The sequence below is a fragment of the Podarcis bocagei genome (genome assembly GCF_964188305.1).
Source record: "Podarcis bocagei genome assembly, chromosome: 10".
NCBI lineage: Eukaryota > Metazoa > Chordata > Lepidosauria > Squamata > Lacertidae > Podarcis > Podarcis bocagei.
This window is the reverse complement of record NC_138135.1, coordinates 37,476,187-37,497,955: the sequence shown is the minus strand read 5'-3', so window position 1 is coordinate 37,497,955 and position 21,769 is coordinate 37,476,187. Positions and strand designations below refer to the sequence as shown.

Sequence of the window (21,769 nt, the reverse complement as noted above, 5' to 3'; positions counted from 1 at the left end):
AAACCTGGCAATTGAACAGCAAGAAAGGAAAAGTGTTCCAAGATGGCACAGGGCTATGGCAATGGCACAACACCTACTTTGCAGGTTGGCGGCGGCGGCAGGGGGGGGGGCAACAACCCCTGCCTGAACCTCTGGAGAACCACTGCTAGTCAGTGAAGCTGAGCTAGATGGTCTAATGGTCTGAGACTCGTATAAGGCAGCTTCCTATGTTCCTAAGCTTCCTAGAGCAACTGTTCTGGGAAGGCTGCACAATGTGCATAGCCAACCAGCATCTACGAAATGTTTTGCTGCCACAGCTATAGGGCATATATTTCTTAGGTGTATAGGCCTTCTAAACCTTTTCTAAATATGCTTACGTCTACCCGTTTCTCAAAGACCAGGAACCCCTTTCAGATTCCATCCTGCCTTTCCACCTCCCTCATGGTTTGTGTTTTCTCTCCTCCCATACTATGCATTACTTGGTTCTCTATCTTATTCATTGAAGCCATGCCTCCCATTTATTTCTCCTGGCAGCAGCTGGCACTTGCACAGTACAGCTATCACAGAAGAAGCTACCATAGAAATCCCATTGCCAACTTCCTAATGATGGTAACATGTTAGAGTAGCCTTAAGTCTCAATATATGGTTATCCGCATGGGCCCCCCACTTTACTGAATCTAAACAAAGTTAATTTTCTATAAGTTTTCTATACCTTAATGAAGACTGAAATGCAAGCGTTTTGGCTGTAGCCAACTTTTCTTTGTCACTTTCAAGCTCTTCAGACTGCCAAGCAGCATCAGATTCGAAGTCTCTGACTTTAAGAGGTGAACCTCCTGCTCCACTTTCCTTATTTGAAAACACACTTTTGTCATCCTCCTTCTCTATCAACATCTCAAGAGAATCTTCTCTGCAATTCAAAACATTCACCAAATCCCTGGGATATGTATTACTCTTGTCACTGAGTGACTCACAAATCTCTTCTGAATCACTTCGACTGAAAAGCCCACTATTTTCTTCATTTATTTTCCCCCAGAGTTTTTCTGAGGCATCATCAGAGAACGTACTTCCCCTTCGCGAATCACTATCTGATTTGAAAAGAGGGTCTGTCAGAATGGCTTTGCTAAAATCAGCATTCACAGGCCTACTGTCAGTTACAGCATTCATATCTGAACTGCTTATCTGTGAAGTATTAGTAGGAATTGGCTTGCTCTCCGATGCATAAGCTTCTCCATTCTCCAGGGGTGAAAGGTCTGATGCCACTGGACTTTCTCCTTTTAAAACAGGAGACTTGCAGGTGCTTCCTTGCATCAGTGGATGAAGCAACAGAGCTATGTCTGCACTTTTCAGTAAGATCCCAATGCAGACATCTGCCTGTTTTGCAGGTTTGCCTGTCACAGTCTCTACATCTTTTCTTAAGTTATCCAGGAGCAACACAAGAGATTCTTGGAGGGAGAGTAAGAAAAGATACTGGTAATGATTGATTTGCATGCTCACATGTTTTTGGACGTGAACAAGAACATGAATATCAGCGTCAGATATAAAATGTGTAGATTGGGATCTCATAGTGCACAGGTTTTCAATACCATTGGCCAAGGCTGCAGTCTCAGTGCTGTAATACTCTTTCAGAAGCTTTTTGCGCTGCAGTCGGTTTGCAAGGTCACTAGAGTCAGGTTTTGAGGTGTGGGGCTTCTGATAAGAGGGCTCTTTATGCAATTGCTCAAATCTTGTGGGCTGACAAACCCAGAGTGTAAGTGGAAATGACTCCACAAAGCTCACTGGCCGTCCTTTTCCACTCTTCATTCCTTCAAAGTCCATCCAAAATTGGGAAAAATGAATTGCCCAGACATCAGAAGCAGCAGATGTTTTAAGTGCAGATTTATTCAGCTGGGGAGTGATAAAACCTTTATAGACATCATGCATCTTAGTATCTTGTTCATGGGCATGTCGCTGGAAAATTGGATGCAGAAGATTAAAACAGTCAGGGGATTTTGGAAAGCCTGTGAATTTTCTACTGAAAAATTCACAGTCTTTGAAGTTTTGGAACACTGTTTCCAAATCGGAGTGCCTACAGTTTGGTGAGTGCCTTGTGTTTGTACAAATCATTTCAGAACTCTGAATAGAAATTGCATGTGGATCATCCTTATGGTTTCGTTTCCTTTCAGAAGGTATGATGAACTGCAACAAAAAGCATAAATATTAATTTTAAAATCAGAAGCGATTCAAGTGCAGAATTTTTTGAAAAAGTGCTTCTCAAATTACTGGAATATATGCCAGAAAGAAACATGATCTACCGCAGGGAGTGCCTACATTACTGATCAAAGCACACAGAAATTCTGAGCAATCATAGCTTCCCAAAGTTCAGGTTGCAATTCCACTGGAACTGCTGAGAAATTGGAATGAGGTTGACTGTCTGACTGCTACATTCTTGGCTACTTCACACTAGAGCTGAAGTGACACTGGAGTGACTACATAAGCTAAAAGTAGGGTGAAGGAATACAGTAAGCCCACAACTTAAGTGCATTTAACTTGTACTTTATGCATGTGGCAAAAAATTAAAAATAATTAAAAAGAGGCAGAAAGGGGCAGGATTCCATTAAAAATGACATGGGGAATCCCACCCACCAAAGAACCCATGGGGTTTTGACCAAACACAATTTTGGCTTTACGCACAATCCCTGAAACATAACCCCCACATAAATTGTGGGATTGCTGTATGTGGGTAGCACAAAGGCTGATGTCCTTAGTGGTATAATTCCACAAAGTATAACAAGCTATCTTAATAAAAACTAAATAAGAGGATAAATATGCATAGCAAATAAAAATACAAAAGGGTGTTTTCTGACACCTTAAAAATGAACAGATTTATTGTGGTTAAGGCTTTTGTGGACTAGAATCTTCTTTATCAGATGCCAAGTGGTTTTGCTTATAGTTGGCAGGTTATATATTCTATTCTTTAAATGGATTATATATTCCATTCTGGGCTGTTTTCCACTTGCGTATGCACTAAATTAGTACACTGTAAGCTACTAAAATACTTTTCAGATCTAAATTGTCTTCTCCACAGAGTTTATTCCTCTTTAACTTTGTTTACTAGACTATTACTCAGAAGGGTAATACCCCTCCCCACCCTCTCACTATATATAAGGGTCTGGTGACTTCTGTTTCAGTGTATCTGAAGAAGTGTGCATGCACACGAAAGCTCATACCAAGAACTAACTTAGATGGTCTCTAAGGTGCTACTGGAAGGAATTTTTTATTTTGTTTCGACTACAGCAGACCAACACGGCTACCTATCTGTATTACCCCATACTCTTTTTCCCTTATATGCTTACAGAGTTAAAGTTGTGTGGTATCTAATGTTCCACTGGGAAGTGCTTCTGAAAACCTGCTCCAATTAACTTTTTTCAGCCAAATGAGCTGGAAATTAACTTTTAAAGTAAGTGAAGCCTCAATCTCCAACAACAACTTACCCCTTTTATATCATGTGTGGTTTGCATTTCACAAGTTGCCCTTTATTGGGCAATACATATTTTCTCTCTAAAGTGGCTGCTCCCATGCATCATTCATGGCAGGAATTCAACACTGAGCAATGTTGTGCTGTATCTTTGACAACATTACCTTTATCATTAACCCATCAACTCGAACGTCAACATGTTCTTCCGGCTTTGAATTATCATTTAACTTGTATATGGCCATGAATTGGCTGAGACTTTGTTTCAAGTCCAACACAAACTGGTTAAGCCAAAGAACACTCCTCTCATCCAGTGTGAATTGCAGAGCGTTTAGCTGAATGTAAAGGTTTGGACTTGGAACTAAAGGAATAAAAACAAAATTATTATCTTAAAAACGTTTTTAGAAGTAGCACCATTCTCTCTAACAACTGGCTGAGAGCATTAACAAAATCTAAATCCAATATTATGGGCATAGGAAAAGCCAATCTTGAAAGCCAATGTTCTGGCTGTATACAGAGTACTATTTCTGAACAACTGCATTCTGAACTCTGCATTCAGTGGCTACCGAGTATGCCAAGTTCTTAATGGGTTATTTTGAGATTTTTTTTCTGCTTCCACAACTGGGGCTCTCATGAACATGCTTTCTCCCTCTTGTCCCCAGTTGCCTCATTTGACCACATAGTGGTGATATCTTAGTCCCTGAGTCTATTCTAAGTCTATAGTCAATGTGGGTAGCCAATGTAGTGCCCTCCAGATGTTTGAACTACAACTCCTATCAGCCCCAGCCATCATGGCCAATGGTCAGGGATGATGGGAACTGTACTATAAAAAATTTGGATAGCACCATGTTGGCAATCCCATATATTGGGGGGGGGGGCAGGAGAGAATGATGGAGCGATACAGCCTTATCACAGGAAAAGTAAGGTAATTCTAAGTTACAGCACTTTTCCTAGTCCCATCTAAGTCCCATGGAAGAGTAAGACTGAATGAACTCAATCACACACCAATATAATGTTCTCTAATTGAGCTATCAAAATCTTGACCTTTTTTATTCTCCTGTCCAGTATATAAACTGACAGAACTAACTGTGAATCACTAGGCTTGCAACAGCTTCCTTTGTAACTGTACCAACTTTACTGAAAGTTATCAGGTTACCATCAGAACCTGATAACCCTTGCATATAAGGCTTCACCTCTCACTTGTTAACCTCCTATAATCACAACTGTAGCCTCTTCAGGTATTAAAGTAAATATGTGAAGAGAGGCAATAAGGATGAAAGCACCAGCCTCACCCCTGTTGCCATTGTTGTCACCTGAACGCCTGAAGAAAACTTATGCTGAATTCAGCAACACATTTTTGTTTTATTTACATACAACTTTTAGTTAACATTTTACTCACAGACTGATTCTACACATTGCAAAGCTCATTTTGGATACAGAATATGTTGGAAATAATATGCATGGGTAGTAATCCCTGTGCAGTATCCTCTCCAATTGTCATAATCTGAGCACAGCACACTTTTGTACATGAGGGATGAATAATCTGTGGCTCTCCAGATGTTGGTCTACAACTCTCTCTTCATCCCTGACCACTCTAGGGCTGATAGGATTTGAGAGTCCAACATCTGGAGGGCCACACATTTCCCATCCTTACACATAGCTTTCACTGGTATGGAAAAACAGGGGGGCTTTAAGGACCACACCAAGTTAAGAGCACTCTGAGCATTGGGCTATTTTGCCCCGCATTTTTCACAATGAAGCCCATTTGGATGTAAAGGAGAGTAACAGTTTGCAAAATAGTCTAACTGCCCTTGGCCAATGCTCTATTATATAAAAAAGTAACACTTTACAAGAAGGAAAAATAAATTAAAAACATCTTACTAGGAAAATCTTTTCCATCCGGATAGTAGTACTCAGTGAATTCAATATGAATGGCTGGCATTTCTGATGGAAGGTACAAAGACTTTTTATTGCATGAAATAAGCGTTTTAGGAGAACTACGGCACTGGTCAGCTGTAGAAACCTGAAATTAGGAAGTTCAGCCTTTAGCAGTAGAATATTTTAGATTTTGTGAAGTACCAAACGTGAACAGTTGCTTCTCTATTTATCATAGTGCTGGTATTCGAACATTTGAAAGTATTTTCACTGCTTTGGGAGCAGGGTTGTAAATTGTTTTGTTACCTATCCTACTTTTCCACATATCTGGATTTATACCAAGAACAGTTCAGATGGTATCAGCCTTAAAATGCTCAAAATTCTGAGTGCTGATTACTTACAGCTGCCCTACTATAGCCCGTTTTGTCCCAATTTTACCAATAGGCTTGGGAGGGGGAAGAGATCAGTGATAGTTTAGATAATTCACTGATGTACTATAGTGATCAAACAAATGCCTAAATTACCCAGTGTTGTGGTTCGCGACGGGACGATGAAGAATGAGGCCGCATCGCTGGCGCGGCAGCGATTTACGCTGCCGTCCACGCCCCCTCGAAGGCACCTGGTTGGGTGCCTGCCCGTGGGTGTGGTGCGCCAGCCAGGTGAGTGGGAGGCAGGGGGCTGACGCCCCCTGTTTGAGGCGGAGACCAGCTCCCGCCCACAACCACTCCCCTCTTTTTGCAGGAGGAGAGTCTTTATAATGTTGGACTAGGGCCTGAAGACCTGGGTTCAGATTCCCATTCATCAATATGTACATTTTTTAAAAGGGTATTTATGTCACATAAGGGAGAATAAACTTAGAAAAGAACTGGCATTTTCTATGTAATTATTTTCTAAAATAGAAGAGGAACAACTTAACATCTAGGAGCAAGGGTTCCTTTAACAAACTTGTACCATACCTAACCAATTTCACAAACAAAATTGAGTGTGAAATCCAGCTATGTTTCCCGGCTACATTTCTACAGGACCCAAATAATTTACAAGACCCTGTGATTGTGAGGATGAACCAGAGTTAGGAGAAGATATTAAAACATGTAATTAGCACAACTGGAAGCCCAGATTTGCAAGAGATAAACATTTTAATGCCCACTTGGCAAAGCCTGTGTCAGCTTTCATTAAAGTCAGCTTCTGTATCAAGAAAACTTCAACATAGTTGCAGATATCAACAAACAAAAGAACTGATATCAGCAATTAGTACTGAAATATACCTGATAAATATTAATATCTGCAAGTCTAACTACCACAGGGCTGGACATCAGTTTATCCTTTGGTTGCTGTGATGACACAGGGGAAGGCTTAGCGATTCCTTTAGGTATCTGTTCCTTGCCTGTAGGAAACAGAAGGCATATAACCATGTTTAGCATTAACTCTTTCTCTGTCTTTGTACTAAAACACTACTTATAAAATCTCACTGCTGCATTATTTGTTGCCTTTGGTTGTAATTTTTGCTTTGTAAACTGCCTAGAAAACCTTTGTTGGGTAGTCAAAATATAACCTAATAGTGGAAGATAAATGAAAGAGAAGCATGTTAAGTAAAAATCAACAGTATCAAAATTAAAACCCATTCATTTGCTAAATATAAATGATTATTCTTGTAATTTGGGGGTTGCACACTTGCCATATCTGTGCAGGCTTTGGAATCTAATCAGCTATTTTCCTCAAATGAGTCTAAGCATCACTTTCTAAAAATTATTTTACAGTCCCAAAGGAATTAATCACAATGCAAGTGCACTATTCCTTCTGATGTACTGAAACTACTGTGGCCTATAGCCATGAAATCAATTGTAAAGATTTCAGTAAAATATCTTTATATAAACCATCTCATATAAGTTAACAATGTATGCCATAATGTACCTGTTTGTATGAGCTGTGGAGACCCCTGGGGTGGGGATTTACTGGGAGAATCTATATTATGATCCTTCATAACCTGCTTAAGCAATTCAACATTGCCTTTGAAATCGTGTAATAATTCTTCTGCCCATCCACTTCTGGCTTTGGTAGCATCGCTAAAATGCATCCAATGGCTGCAGCTCTCATCTGTAAGTATGACATATTTGGACAATAATTAAAAATAATTTTAAAAACATGCCATTAAGTATATTTTTAAAAACTCTTTTAACTCTTTTATTTAAAGCATATGCTTTTTCCCCAGGTGGTACTCAAGGGTATGCAGTACTGGCACTTCTTTTTTTGTTGTTAAAAAGTGTGGCACTTACTGTAGCAACTTCATGGTGAGTACCGGCACCTTTAAAGCCATTTAAAAATATTCTCAGTCTGTAAATGTGTTCTCCATTAATTTGTCTGACTCTCTTTTTCAAAGCCACATAAGCTACCACCTCCTTCCCCCAGATGCTCCTCCCTGTGGAAATGGAAGATCACTCCCAGAGGTTTCCGCATGACTAACACAGGTGGTTCTGGGGTGATCTTCCATTTTCTGGTAGAAGCAGCACACAACCAAGAAGAGAGCTGAAAGGACTTAAAATGACATATGAGCAATGTTTCATTAATCATGCTATAATTTTAATCAAGACATGCCACTTTGATAGTTCAATTAACTGATTAATGCTGCAGCCCAAATTTTAACATATGCTTTGAGAGGTAAGAATTTGAGCTGTGAATCAAAGACTCCGATGGTGTTGCTTGGCAATCCTACAGGGCTAAGACTACACACACACACACAAAATTTCAGTCAATAACCAGTAGATAATATATCTTACAGACTATTGAGAATGTAAGTGAAGTGCTCAGAACACTAATTTAAAAACATATCTAAGCATATTTTCAACAGGCAGAAAGCAAGGTGCAATACACCTTTTTGCACAAGATATTGAATCTGCAGCGTCCTCATTCCATTTCCTATTATATTAAACTACATGCAAGTAGTTTAATAAGTTGTACACAGTACAAAAAAACATTTATTTCAGGATCATACTGGGAACTAATTTTGATCAAATATGACTGATAAAAACAACCACTCAGCATATACTCTTACCTGCTTTATGAAAAGGGTAGTAGTCTACAGTTAGTTGACTAAAGGAAAGCTGCATAGCACCTCCTGAAACATGCCTGTTTGCATCTGCAAAATAATACAAAGCTTAAAAATACTGCCTATGTAGTGTTTCTTATTTGTTCTGTGAGGAAGTGCCTTTTAATGGCAACTTTTAAGACAACATGCTTCCCTTCTTGGGAAGTCTCAAACTGCTTTATTATGAATACCTATAGGGAAGTGTGGCTATATCAATGCACATTTCATGCTCTGTGCTGTTGAGGACCAATTAGCATTCAACAAATATTGCGTAAACCTGAAAGTGTATGAACACAATTGACTAGTAATATACTGCAATCAATCTTCGGACAGCCATAACAAAAGACTAGCAATGTTAAACAGCATAAAGGAATCACACAAAACACTTACCCTTTTCCTTGGCGTGAATATCATCACATATATGCAGGTCCAAGTGGGAAATTGCTAGATGATAAGAAGTTTCCTTAACATCAAAATCATTGAATAATTTCACAATTGCATCATTTTGATCACTAGTGGCTGAGGACTGCTGTGTTTTCACCTGCTGAGAACTGGATGCAGGAGCAGAACTCTGGAAACATTCAAATATATAACTTTAGCAAGAGCCTCACCACAAAGCACTGGGGGGAAAAATCTCAGAGTTAAAAGAATTCTCATAAATGCTTATTGTTTTCATGTTAAGGAAAGCTTTCAAATGTAGCATCTGAAACACACCTTTAATCATCAAGGGTGTATGACATTTCACTGCTATCCAAACTTAAAAGTTAGGTGCTTTCAACAAATCTAAAAGCATTTCTTTTCATACTTGTTTCTTAGTCATATACTGATAAACATGTGGGACAGAGGATAACTTTGCAAAACTACTGTACCTTGATGCATCATACCAAACTTCTCCCACACAATCACCCTGTTCTTTGGAAGCTCCTTCCTCACTTGCCTGGCCAATAATTTGTAATTACTGTATTACTCCATGGGAGTAATTTGTAAGTGGAAAATTTCATTAAAGGGAATATCATTTTTTAAAGCAGCATTTCATCCCGCCCCCAGGATAAAAGCTTTTCTATGCATAATATAATTTAGAGGCAGAAAGAATACTACAAATACATACAAGACTGTTACTCCTAGGGCTACCAATAGATCCTAACGCAATCTTAACTGTGCAGTACTGTACATATTCACTCAGAAGCCCCATTCAGGCAAAATTTCTGAGGCTAAAATTATGTGTTTGAGTCCCATTAGATAAGACAAACTTTGCCTGAAAATATAACTACTAATATTAAGCCACAATAACGATTGCTTTCCTTACCTGTGTGGGTTCAGAAGCTAGACTTTGTCTCTGCTCAGCTGATTTTTCAATAGCTTCGCTAAGAGACTTAGCGTATTGGACCATAGCTTTCAACTGGGAATCGGTTAGAACCCACAGCAAGTCATCTAGTATTAGAATCAGTTTAGATGACACCACATTGCAATCCTTTAACTGTTGTGAAGAGAAAAGTAAAATTGGAATATTGGTAACATTGATTTTGATAGAATATATTTTATATCAAGATTTGGGACTACAGTCAATGATTTTTAAGCAGAACACAAAGCAAGACTTAACAGTAATCATAGCATAAAGCAGGAATCTTTGTTCAATTATTTTTGTTCTTTCGTACTCCTGCTGAGAGTGACCTTTTACTAGCAGTGCAGTAAGAGTAGAGGCAAGCTGGAATTTGCCTCATTAATTTACACAAGTATTTTTCAGGAGCTTAATTTAACAAATATATACCTAATCAATTTGTCCCAAGAAATTTCAGGGAAAAAATATTTTTGAGTTAGAGGCAAAACAATGCCTCTCATTACCTAGGATTGTCATATTTAAAAAGTAAATTCCTGACACCAGCAAAGTTGTTGAGCTTTTTTTTTAACAAAGCATGCTCAAGGCAATTAACAAAATGAACCATACAATACAAAATAAATATATATAATAAACCTTGTGATACATTATCTGAAAATTGAAAGCTAGCCTCCTCATTCTGATGACATCCAATGTTGGCAGCAAAGATGCCAAACTGACTCCCACCTGTTGCAAGACTTTGTTTCTCATGATAGTAGAAAATTATTGCAAGTATGGCAGATTAATATCTTCCATTATCTATGACTTAACAAGCACAAATGAGTATACCTGTGAATAAAGGACTACAAGCTTTAGGAAGCCTTGGACCACTAGCTAATCAAACCTTGCGCTCATCAGTAATCCTGCCCCTCATTCCTGTAATCATGTTGGATATGAGAGGTACTACAAACAAGGTACTTAGGGGAAAACCTCCAGGGCCCAACATAAGCCTTGGAAATCCATAAAGGAGCAAGCTCTCTCTCTCTCAAGCTCTCTCTCTCTCTCTCTCTCTGTGGTACTTTTCCTCTCCAAGCTCAGAGAAAGGCAGGATATCTCACCAGAAGAAAATGGTGCTAGCTCAAACATGTCAGCATAATTGTGGATCCTGCTTGTACAATAATCTTCTGTGTTTTAACTAAAATTTCTACCCATTTCATGTCAAATAGAATGTTAAACAAATCTAATGCTGAACATAAATATACATATTTTTTGCAGAATCTCCATCACCTTTGCCGTCATTAAGGAATATACAAAATCATCACAAAGCAATATTACCCTTCTTTTAAGTGTGACCCGGATTTTGGACTGGTTAGTAATGAGGCGAACTGGAGCACTCATGATTTCATGCTGAGAGCTTTGGATAGCATCTGCTTCTATTCTGATCATCTGCCAGTTGATTTCTTTAAATGTCAGTACCTAAAATAAAACACACGTACCCTGATTTAAAATATCTGTTTGAGAACTGTAAAAAGGCAGACTTGCTTCCCTAGATCCCACAGGCCTGTTGACTTGTCACATCTGAACTTGGGTTCAATTTTCTACCCTTCATACTTTAATTGTTGAACAAAAAAAGATTTCTATTTAAATTTGCAACTTACCTGGAAGAATAATCTCATAAATTAAAGAAAAAGAAATTGACATCAAGCATCCAAAGCTTCTTCCGTTGTTTTATTTGAACACGTTTGTATCAACTTTAAATGGGTCAGATATATAATGGTCAAACCTATATTTTGCAGGTTGGGCCAAGTTAATCATGTCTAAGGCCTGTTGAAGTCAGTGGAGTTAGGCCAGGCAGAACCAGCTTTCTTTGGTTCTAAAAAGTCCCTTTTTACCATTATAGTTATGCTTAGTGAAACACAGTATATTTCTGAATGTTTATACTAAACACATATTATGCATTTCAAAATATACATTTAATTCAAAGGCATGGTTTCACTTTCAGACACAAAGCAAGGGACATGCCTATTTTAAAAAGGTAATGTCAATTACTATTCTTTAGTTTCATAGATAAATCCTTGCCTGAGCACATTTTTTCACTGTATAAGCATGTTGCCCATGTTAAACATAAAGGAAGATATTATGGTATCTATGTTCATCAGTAGCAAATAACTAATAGCTGAAGGACTGTCATTCATACTGGGCTGTATCCTGCTCCATGCATAGGAATTGTTCTTTAGACATGACATGGTTTCCAGTAGACTGGCTAGGGTCCACAAAAGCCTTCCACCCCACTTACACTTCACTTATCATGCTTAGCAAGGGCCAGAAATAATGAGTCATATGCCAAGTATGCAAACAAAGTCAGCAGCAACTATGCCAACTAAAGGCCATGCCATAATGGTGATAGGGGCCTCAATACGGCAAGTTGCTATTAAAATAATGTACGTAGGTTTAATGGTAAAATTAAAGCAAAATAACCAGGTTAATATTATTGATTAGACAATGCTGTAATAGGAATGTGGATTCTGTAATGTGGTTTTTTTCTTTGTATAAAAGAAAATAAACTAGTTACAGAAAGAGAAAAGAGAGAATAAAATAGCTTGTTCTAAATTTAAAGTCAGCCTTACCTCTCCACGCTGAGATTCTTGTAATCGAGTAAACCTTAGATCACCATGTTCCCAGTTTGCATTTACACTATATATTCTCAACTGGGAGAGTTCAAATGAAGCATTGAATGCTTTTGCTCCAATTCGGATTATAATGGAGTTTACAGAAACAGATATTCCTTCTACAACTTTTTCAGCAAAACCATATCCACTGGTGAAATAAAATGCAAGCATTTAAAACAGAATTTCAGCATAGATTTAACAACTACTTCAAATGAAGATAAAACTAGCACTGAAATCACTCAGAGACCAATAAAAGAAGAACTTAGAACAGATCATAATCCGGGACTATGTAGACCAAGAGTCAACACCCCTGTTTTAGCTTCTGCAATTGAGTGCCAAACTAGAACTACAGGAAGATCACCTTGAAAAAGTAGGTGAGATAATAGATAGGATGTTCTTTGCCACACTGCAATGCATCCTAAGCATTTGGGACACAACACCACGAACCACATTCCTTCACACTGAGCCATTTGCAGGGGTGGGTGGAGAGATATGAAAGAGCCATATACCGGTTTGCCTTTTATTGTACACCACCACAATCCCCAAACACTATTATGATTCAATAAGGCCCCTTTGTGTACGTAGTTATAGCAAGGCTGTTTCCCCCTCCTACAGACAACGTTACAAGCTATATTTAATTCTCTCCAAAGCTTTGTAAGTGCAATGTGGAGCTGATAAAGGAAGAGGAGGGGGTCTTTTTATCACTTACAGAGAAGACACACATGAGAAATAGTGCCTATTTCTACATATAATCTTTGGATCGCTTCAAGAAATGTGAGCATGAAACAGATAACATGTGGACTACTGACTAGCAGCCATTTTCCAGTAGTCACAGTGACTTGTAAAAATGCACACACAGTTATGGAAATCACTACTGGCCTCTGTGGGCTATACTTGCATGCAGCCCACTTCACACCATGGTCTCTCCATGTGATCCTTTACACAGTGGGGACCACATGGAAAAGACAAGAACTAGGATCATATGCATAAACTGGGCTTTGATTACCTTTATTCTACAAATCTAGCTAACCTAACCCAGCCCTTCTCAAGCAGATCTGCCATTTAGCCCACTTTTAATTAACAACTATATATAAGCCTATTCAGCTTGTTTTCCTCAGTACTACCTGCATATGTAATGCTTGATTCTATTGCAGCATTTAAATTATGACTGACCTTTGCCCTGATGCAGTTGCTATAGGCGATGGTCCATTAGGAGGGCGTGGTTCTTCACATGTACTCATTTCCATTATTACTTTATCCAGTGACTTTAGATATGCAAGAGAAATTTAGAACAATTGAAATGTTTTACATTCAGTGACTAATTTAAAGCCAGAATTAAAACGTAGAATGAGAGCACATGAAAATACATGACAAAACATTTCAGAAACAATTTGGCTAGTTACTTTATAACACTTTAGAATCATGTAAAATGCAATGGGTTGTATCCAATCACATTGTCCTCTTTGTACAAGGCCTTCGGTATGCACAATGGGATTTCTTCTCCTTCCACAAGCTCCCCATATCTGTTCTGGGTTTACCCCCAACCCTCTGGGGAAGATTTGGGGGGCCTGGCACAAAAGACAAGGAGGTAAGTCCTCAGCTGAACAGAACAACTTCATTGGATACAACCCTGTATTTATATTGCCAGTAATAGGGCAATAGGGTGGCGCTGTGGGTAAAAGCCTCAGTGCCTAGGACTTGCCAATCGAAAGGTCGGCGGTTCGAATCCCCGCGGCAGGGTGCGCTCCTGTTGCTCGGTCCCAGCACCTGCCAACCTAGCAGTTCAAAAGCACCCCCTGGTGCAAGTAGATAAATAGGGACCGCTTACTGGCGGGAAGGTAAACGGCGTTTCCGTGTGCTGCGCTGGCTCGCCAGATGCAGCTTTGTCACGCTGGCCATGTGACCCGGAAGTGTCTCCGGACAGCGCTGGCCCACGGCCTCTTAAGTGAGATGGGCGCACAACCCTAGAGTCGGACACAACTGGCCCGTACGGGCAGGGGTACCTTTACCTTTAATGGCAAAATGTTCTTCTCTCCACTAGCTATTACTTAGTGATTTCAGTATGATTGCAAGGAAATTACAAATGCATCAACATTCTACCATAGTTAATTTGGGAAGCTGATTTCCATACTCACCAAACAGATTGGATGTGTTTTCAATTTTGTCCATGGTATCTGCAAGATAAAATAAAAGCAAAATCATTAAAGAAAATATTGCATCATCACCAATCTGTTTTGAAAATGCTCAAAGCAACTGTGAAATATCACGTTGCGTATAACAATACACATAAAAATTAAATGTCTCATTTATACCTTTCTGCAAGCCTAAAACCAGACTTGCCTCTTCTTGTTCATAAGGACTGGTGTTTGCAAACTTACCAAATGAAGTCAAAACAAAATGAATTACACTACAATATAAAAACCTATAATCTGTGACACTTAAATTAAGAAAACAAAAAAAGACATACAAATCTGATTCAGTAAGGATCAGTTCCATACACTTTACTACATATGTCAAGAGAATGTGTGTCCATGTAGGTCTACATACTTGTATGCAATATATATGCATGTGGAAGGGAGGAATTCCCTTCACCAAGCTTCTGAAGCTAACATGGTGTTAATCTTATCCAGAGATATGCAAACTAAACAAAAAACTGGTGTATGCCTGTAACTCAATTCACAGTCAGAGTAATCACCACTGTTAGAAGCAAGGGTGCTGATAATCTCACCTATATTTGATAGTGAATGCACTTCCGTTTTTTGACACAGACATTTTCCTAATCCACAAATTACTACAGATTATAGTATATCTTAGTGTTCACATCCCCACATGCACCCTCCATCCTCTAATGGATGGTGACCATGTTATGTACTATTCTGTCCATTGCCAGCACCGTAGCTCTAGAAAAAGGACACAGCAAATAAAAAAGCAACAAGGGAGGGAAAAATAAAAACCTGCAAAAGAGAAGGGGGGAAACAGACACCATACAGCTATATGGGCAGAAGAAGCTACTGGGGCTATCGATTCCCTCCACCCCAATTTTTATTTGTACAAAACAATTTGTAAATCCTGATCTGATCTGATTCAGTCTGGACCAATCCAGCTCCCCCCCCCCCCCGCCCCCGGAAGAGGAAGCAAAAGACTTCTGAGGACCCTGCCTCAGTCGTCCTATTAACCAAATGTCCTCCAATCCACTGTGGCAAACTGGTCTTTATTCCTGTGTCAGGAAAATCACTTACTCACCCTAATAGATGCTTTATTGCAAAAGACTTTGTTGATGGCAAGCCAAGTGGGAAGATCCAGCATATTCTGAAGCACTTCTTCATCAAGCTCTAAATTGGTTAGCTGACCTTCACCTTTTAGTGTGCTCAAGTTGATTTTGTCAGGTGACAGGTTTTTGGTGAACCTAAAACAGAATATCAACACTGCAGTTATTTCACAACAAAGCAAATACTCAGCTTACAATTGATAAACACATAAACACATAAAACATCTAAACATATACAATTTAAAAAATATTTTAAAATATATCTAATGGGATTTTATTTGTGCAAAGCAGCTTTGGGCACAGTCAACAAAATATCAAAACATCAGAAGACACCAACGTGGTTTGTCTCTTGACTACAACAAGAAGTCTGAAGTTCATATTTGAATATAACTCTACTCTTCCCTTTCAGTTTAAAATGGTTCATTGACCTCCTAGGCTAAGTGACAATTAACAGACTTTGCCTGACAAAGACTTTGCCACTAATAATGGCTTGTGCTCCTCTTGGAGATGTCTGCTGTAATAGCAAGTAGCCTATATCTGAATGTCCCCAACTGCTGCAAAAATGGGAGTTATGTCTGCTCTTGACAACAAATGAAACTTTGTTGAATTAAAAGAGAAAAACTACCTAATGATATTTTTTGACTATTTAGTCGCTGTCAAATATTCAATAGCTTATTGACAGTATTTGACTACTATGCCATCCCTAAAGCAAAGTCTAAATTATGTTATTGAAACCTAATTTTAGTCAGATTCTGATCTCTGGGTGTATTACTTTTAGTTACAACATTTTACACTTTCACATAAATTTTCCATCCTGTCTTCTCAAAACCCTTAAGTTCTCTTCCCTGCCAACCTCTCCAAAAATCATTCATCTTCCTCTCAGACTTCTCCTCCGTTGTGAAAAAGCTTTTCCCAGCAATCTCCAATTACTGTAGTAGGTATATAGCAATTCATTTAAAGCCTGGCTGCTTTGTCATCCTCAGGTGCTGCCAAACACTGAGATGTTTTCTTTGGAAGGAAAAAAGAGATTACAGGAATAGTTACCCTAATTGAAAAGAGAGAAGGAATAGATTTTAACAGAGGATATCAAGGATGCTATTTATGGAAGGATAATCTGTTAGCAGAAAGTGCCAGTGAACCTATAGGGGTCCAGGAGATTTTACCCTCCCAAGTGACTGCTGATGCCAACACAAGTGAGAAAAGAACTATAGCCCAAAATAAATCAGAGCAGTAATGAAAGGGGGGGGGGGAGGAAAAATATTAATGTTTGCCTCACAGAGGAAGCTCAAAAGCAGAAATAAGAAATGATCTGAAACAGGGGGGGGAATGGGAAAGTAGACTAACAAAAGAAAAGTTCCAACAAGAGGGTCTGATTAATGAAGAAACAGTGAACAAGCAGAGAGACAGAGGGCTGACAGAATTCTAGTGATGGAATATGAAGCATTGAGAATCGAAAACAGATTCATTGACTGAAAAGGATCCTGTGCCAATTTTCAGTACTACAATATCCTTTTGAATGCTACACAGCTTCAAAAATCAGTAGTTCAAAGGCATACCCACAACATCTCTATTCTATGTTTAGGTAAAGATATGGCTCTGAAACTAGAAATAGGGAAAGCCAAAAAAGCAACACAGCCCTGAACTCTTAAGTCTTATAAGAGGCAAACAAGGAGAACACACAAATAGAAATTGAAAGAATGCAAAGAACCAAATGGAGCTGGGAGAAAAGCTGATTAGCCTGCCGGAAGTACAGATATGCAGTAATCCTGTCAACTTGGAATGTAAGTCTCATCACATGGCCAACATCTATTTATCTAAATATGGTCCATAGCACATTTATTTATCTAAACATGGTCCATGAAAAAGTGTCTTTTGCATCATCAGGTACTCATGTCCAAGCCTGGATCTTTGTACTAAGTCCTTTTAGATTCACAGCCAGTTCACCAGTAAGTTTATCCTATAACTGGGTACACATTGCACCCCCAATTTATTCAGGCCTTGGGAGCTACATTAGAAAGCTGCCCCATGCTGCGCTTTTTCAGACACTCTACCACACTTGTAAATGGCCACAGCATCTGTCTTCCTTCTCTCTTTTCCTAGAAAAAAAATTAGCTCAGTTCTTTCCTTGCCTCTAAACTCTTCAATGGAAAGGCACCCACCAGTACAGTATCTTCCTAGAAGTGGATTTTTTACATTTTTAACTGGAAACAAAATTAAAATTCAACAGAGGAGGCTTAATGTACAATAACATGATGAGAACTGTGGTGGATTAGGGGATCCCATAATTCTACAAGGCTTGCTGATTAAAATTCTTTATGTAAAGAGAGCCACATACTGATCTCTCCCAATAGCCCCAAAATAAACTATGTCTGATATCAAACATGGATTCCTATCCTATATTTGACAGTACTCCTCTTAAGTTATAGTGAAGTTCAAGTTTTTCATTTCTCCAGTTTTCTTTAAGCACGGGACAGATAAATATTCATGTCTTGATTCTTTTGCTTCTTCCTATTTTCTTTATTTTCCTAATTTGCTACTCTTTGGGAAAGTTGCAAACTTAATGTCCCTCCCAGTTCCATTTGCAGCCAAGTCTGCAAGGCTCAGCCTCCTACTTACGTTTATGGCAAGTTTCCACCTGTAGGCCCCTGCCCTGCCCCATGTGCAACAGTAATTAAACAAGAAGGTGGGGTTAGCTAGCCTGTATAATGCATTAGTTGTTGGGAAATAAATAACTGGTGAATACCAATTAATTCTGAAGTCCCACATGAGGGGAACTACAAAGAAAAAGTGACTCTGAATTTAAAAAGCATGTGGGGATTGGCTTACTCTTTAGCCAAAATAGCCTCCAGCAGAATTTAAAGCACAGATCTGTGCAGCATTTGTAAAGCACGGGAAATATAAGTGGTTAGACGTTTCAATGTCCCAGTATTAAGCGCTTAAAATTCGGGGGGGGGGGCTGCCTCTACCACTCTCAAGTACGTTTCAGTGATTTACTTACAGTAATCACAGGTCTCACTCATGCATCCTTCAATGCTACAGCCGAAACAACACAGGCAAGGTATTCTTGGTTTCAAAATACATAAGTTAGTCTCAAACATGTGGTCTGAATCTGAAGTCCCAGTCTCAGATGTCTACTGGGTTGACATGGTTCAAAAGGAAGAGGAGAGAGTGAGAAAGGAACAGAAACAAACAACACAGCCTCCCACCACAAAGGTGAGGAAGCATTAACTGTGCCTTCTCTAAACATTTACAGCTCTGTGATCATTTACTAACCAGCATAGATATGCAAAACTCCCACATTATTAACCCCTTCTACTCTAAGTCTCTGTATGAGTGTTTCAAGCTGCAAAGCCATTAACCTCTAGTAAAACTCAATGTGCTTTCATGGAATATCATAATTGTTTTACAACTGCAACTTCACTTTGTTTATTGCTCACTCTCTGGAGAAGTTACACTAATATTGGTCAATCCTAGACTTCCCAAGCTAAGCAAAGTGATCACAACCAATGCAATCCAGTCTGTAGAGTACAATCTCCAGCAAAGATCCAAAGAATAGTATTGCTAATTCCCTTATGGTTTCTTGTACATGAGTGCATTGACACACTAGCAAATCTGATAACAACACTCTGTTCTACTGAGAACTCATTTAAATCCTCAAAACACGCCACTGTCAAGTTTCCCAACCTACAATCCCCAATTACCACAATCATAAGGCAGAGATCATGGTTTGTTGCTCCTGCTCTCCCTAATGGAGGGACGAATCAGAAGCCATCTGCACATTCATGGCAAACTTTTAGTAATGGATTACAATGACAAGCATATTGGCAAGGCACCTACGGCAATGGCTCATCTCTCCAAAAGAGTATGGGAGAATATGATGCTAATGTTCAATACCAAGATGAAGGTCTACCAGGCTTGCGTGTTGAGCACACTGCTTTATGGAAGTGAGTTGTGGGCAACTTACAACCAGCAGCAGCAACACCACAATGCCTTTCACATGCGCTGCATCAGGAAGATTTAGGGCATCACAGGGCAAGTCAGAGTCTCAAACAAAGATGTGTTCTCCCAAGCCCACATTCCCAACATGTTCACACTCCTGTCTCAGCAACGTCTATGCTAGCTTGGTCATGTCCACAGAATGGAAGATGTGAGAATCCCCAAGGACATGCTCTATGGGTAGTTGGCTTCAGGCACGAGGCCCATTGGCAGACCAACTCTGCATTACAAAGATTTCTGCAGAAGTGGCATGAAGGCTGGCAACATCAACCCTGCTATGTGGGAATCCCTTGCAGGCAACTGCAGTGCCTGGAAACAGACAGTAAAGTCATACATCCATAGCAGTGACCAGAGAAGGGTTGACCACTGGGAGGAGCACAGAGAGAAGAAACGCCATGGTGCATCTGCAGCAGCGCAACTGGACACCTCCAGCTGCAACAAAACATGTCTCTCCCATATCAATCTCTACAGCCACAGCAGGTACTGTAACCTTCCAACAGTTTGACTTGATCCCCAAAGGTGCACTTTTCCATTGACTACCAAGATGGATGGATTCCAACAGTGAAGAAGAAGAAGAAGAAGAGTTTGGATTTGATATCCCGCCTTTCACTCCCTTTAAGGAGTCTCAAAGCGGCTAACATTCTCCTTTCCCTTCCTCCCCCACAACAAACACTCTGTGGGGTGAGTGGGGCTGAGAGACTTCAGAGAAGTATGACTGGCCCAAGGTCACCCAGCAGCTGTATGTGGAGGAGCGGAGACTCAAACCTGGTTCCCCAGATTACGAGACTACCGCTCTTAACCACTACACCACACTGGCTCTCTCCAGTGACATGTAAACACAGTCAAAATGCCCTTTCCGTTCATCATATGCAGGTCTTCAGATGAAGGGTAATATACAAATTTAATAACTAACAACAATATTATTAATAAGCAACACTGGGTAATAATTTACAATGAAGTTTCTATTTCATCTCAATGGCTTAAAATGAAGCCTTCAAATTGTGGGTGGGGAGAAGATAAAGCCAAGTCCTGATTTTAGATTCTATAAAGCTTAAATAAATAGTATAGCACCAACAAACAGCTATGCTGTTACCATGTAGTTCAGGAGTTACAGGGGAAAATAAGTCTGAGCGTGTTTTTTACCACATATGCTATAAAATATATATGAATTAGTACACTCTAAAGGAAGTAATAAACATGAATTATTTGGTCTTGCTTCCTTTATGCGGACCAAAAGGAAATAAATTAATTCTGGCAGGTACTTTGTCAAAGTACTTCCTGCCTCAGATATGATCATAATATCTAATGAAAGTAAAAACCAAAAAGAATAATTCTAGTCAATTTTGTCTTGGCTTTTTATTGATCTGTAAGCTGATCTGAGAGCTGAAGATTGGGCCAAAATGCTTTAAATAAATGAATGAACACCAAATTCCATTGAAAAGAATTAAATAGAAAGTAATTGTGTATTCTCAGCCACAGAGTAGATCTATCCTTAACTGCAGTTTTTCAATCCAAAGCAATTAGAACTTCTTTCTACACCAGTCTCCTTCACTTCCTCATTTATTTCCTTGTTGCATCTCTCCATTTATAAGAGTTCAACAAAAATAGAAAGGCTTGCATTTGCAGTTGGTCAGGAATTCTACAACAGGTAGGATATGCCCAACCAGTTGTTAGCATACTTGTTCCCACCTTGAACTAGGACTAACATTCACATCACTGTACAGTGGTACCTCGGGTTAAGAACTTAATTCGTTCTGGAGGTTTGTTCTTAACCTGAAACTGTTCTTAACCTGAAGCACCACTTTAGCTAATGGGGCCTCCTGCTGCCGCCGCACCACTGCTGCGCGATTTCTGTTCTCATCCTGAAGCAAAGTTCTTAACCCGAGGTACTATTTCTGGGTTAGCGGAGTCTGTAACCTGAAGCGTCTGTAACCTGCGGTACCACTGTATACATTTTCACACAGAATCTGAAAAACATTTCTCACTATATCTGAGTATGCACCTATTCGTGACAGTCCAATGTCCATAGAACATCCAGATAGAAAAGGTACAGACTGTGTCATGCTGACAGGTAGGGAAGGAAACAAAGTAGGTTGTGAAAATGGCGAATGCACTGAGAGTAGTCAATGTAAAA

At 39.3% G+C, this 21,769-nt stretch overlaps 1 protein-coding gene across 3 annotated transcripts in view; it reads right to left on the bottom strand.

Annotated features, from left to right (window-relative positions):
- BLTP3B (bridge-like lipid transfer protein family member 3B) overlaps window positions 1–21,769 on the bottom strand; it is a 46,927-nt gene that overhangs the window by 22,644 nt on the left and 2,514 nt on the right. For 2 of the 3 annotated variants that reach the window (XM_081209626.1, XM_081209625.1), the window contains exons 2-14: window positions 15,615–15,777; window positions 14,507–14,545; window positions 13,545–13,636; window positions 12,330–12,519; window positions 11,038–11,178; window positions 9,694–9,864; window positions 8,778–8,958; window positions 8,355–8,438; window positions 7,217–7,399; window positions 6,571–6,689; window positions 5,312–5,453; window positions 3,598–3,791; window positions 692–2,154 (exon numbers count right to left, since the gene is read on the bottom strand). In XM_081209626.1, the coding sequence (XP_081065752.1) occupies window positions 692–2,154; window positions 3,598–3,791; window positions 5,312–5,453; window positions 6,571–6,689; window positions 7,217–7,399; window positions 8,355–8,438; window positions 8,778–8,958; window positions 9,694–9,864; window positions 11,038–11,178; window positions 12,330–12,519; window positions 13,545–13,636; window positions 14,507–14,545; window positions 15,615–15,777 (3,162 nt within the window). Of the gene's footprint in view, window positions 1–691; window positions 2,155–3,597; window positions 3,792–5,273; window positions 5,454–6,570; window positions 6,690–7,216; window positions 7,400–8,354; window positions 8,439–8,777; window positions 8,959–9,693; window positions 9,865–11,037; window positions 11,179–12,329; window positions 12,520–13,544; window positions 13,637–14,506; window positions 14,546–15,614; window positions 15,778–21,769 lie in introns of all 3 variants that reach the window. The other variant, XM_081209627.1, reaches the window with a different exon arrangement.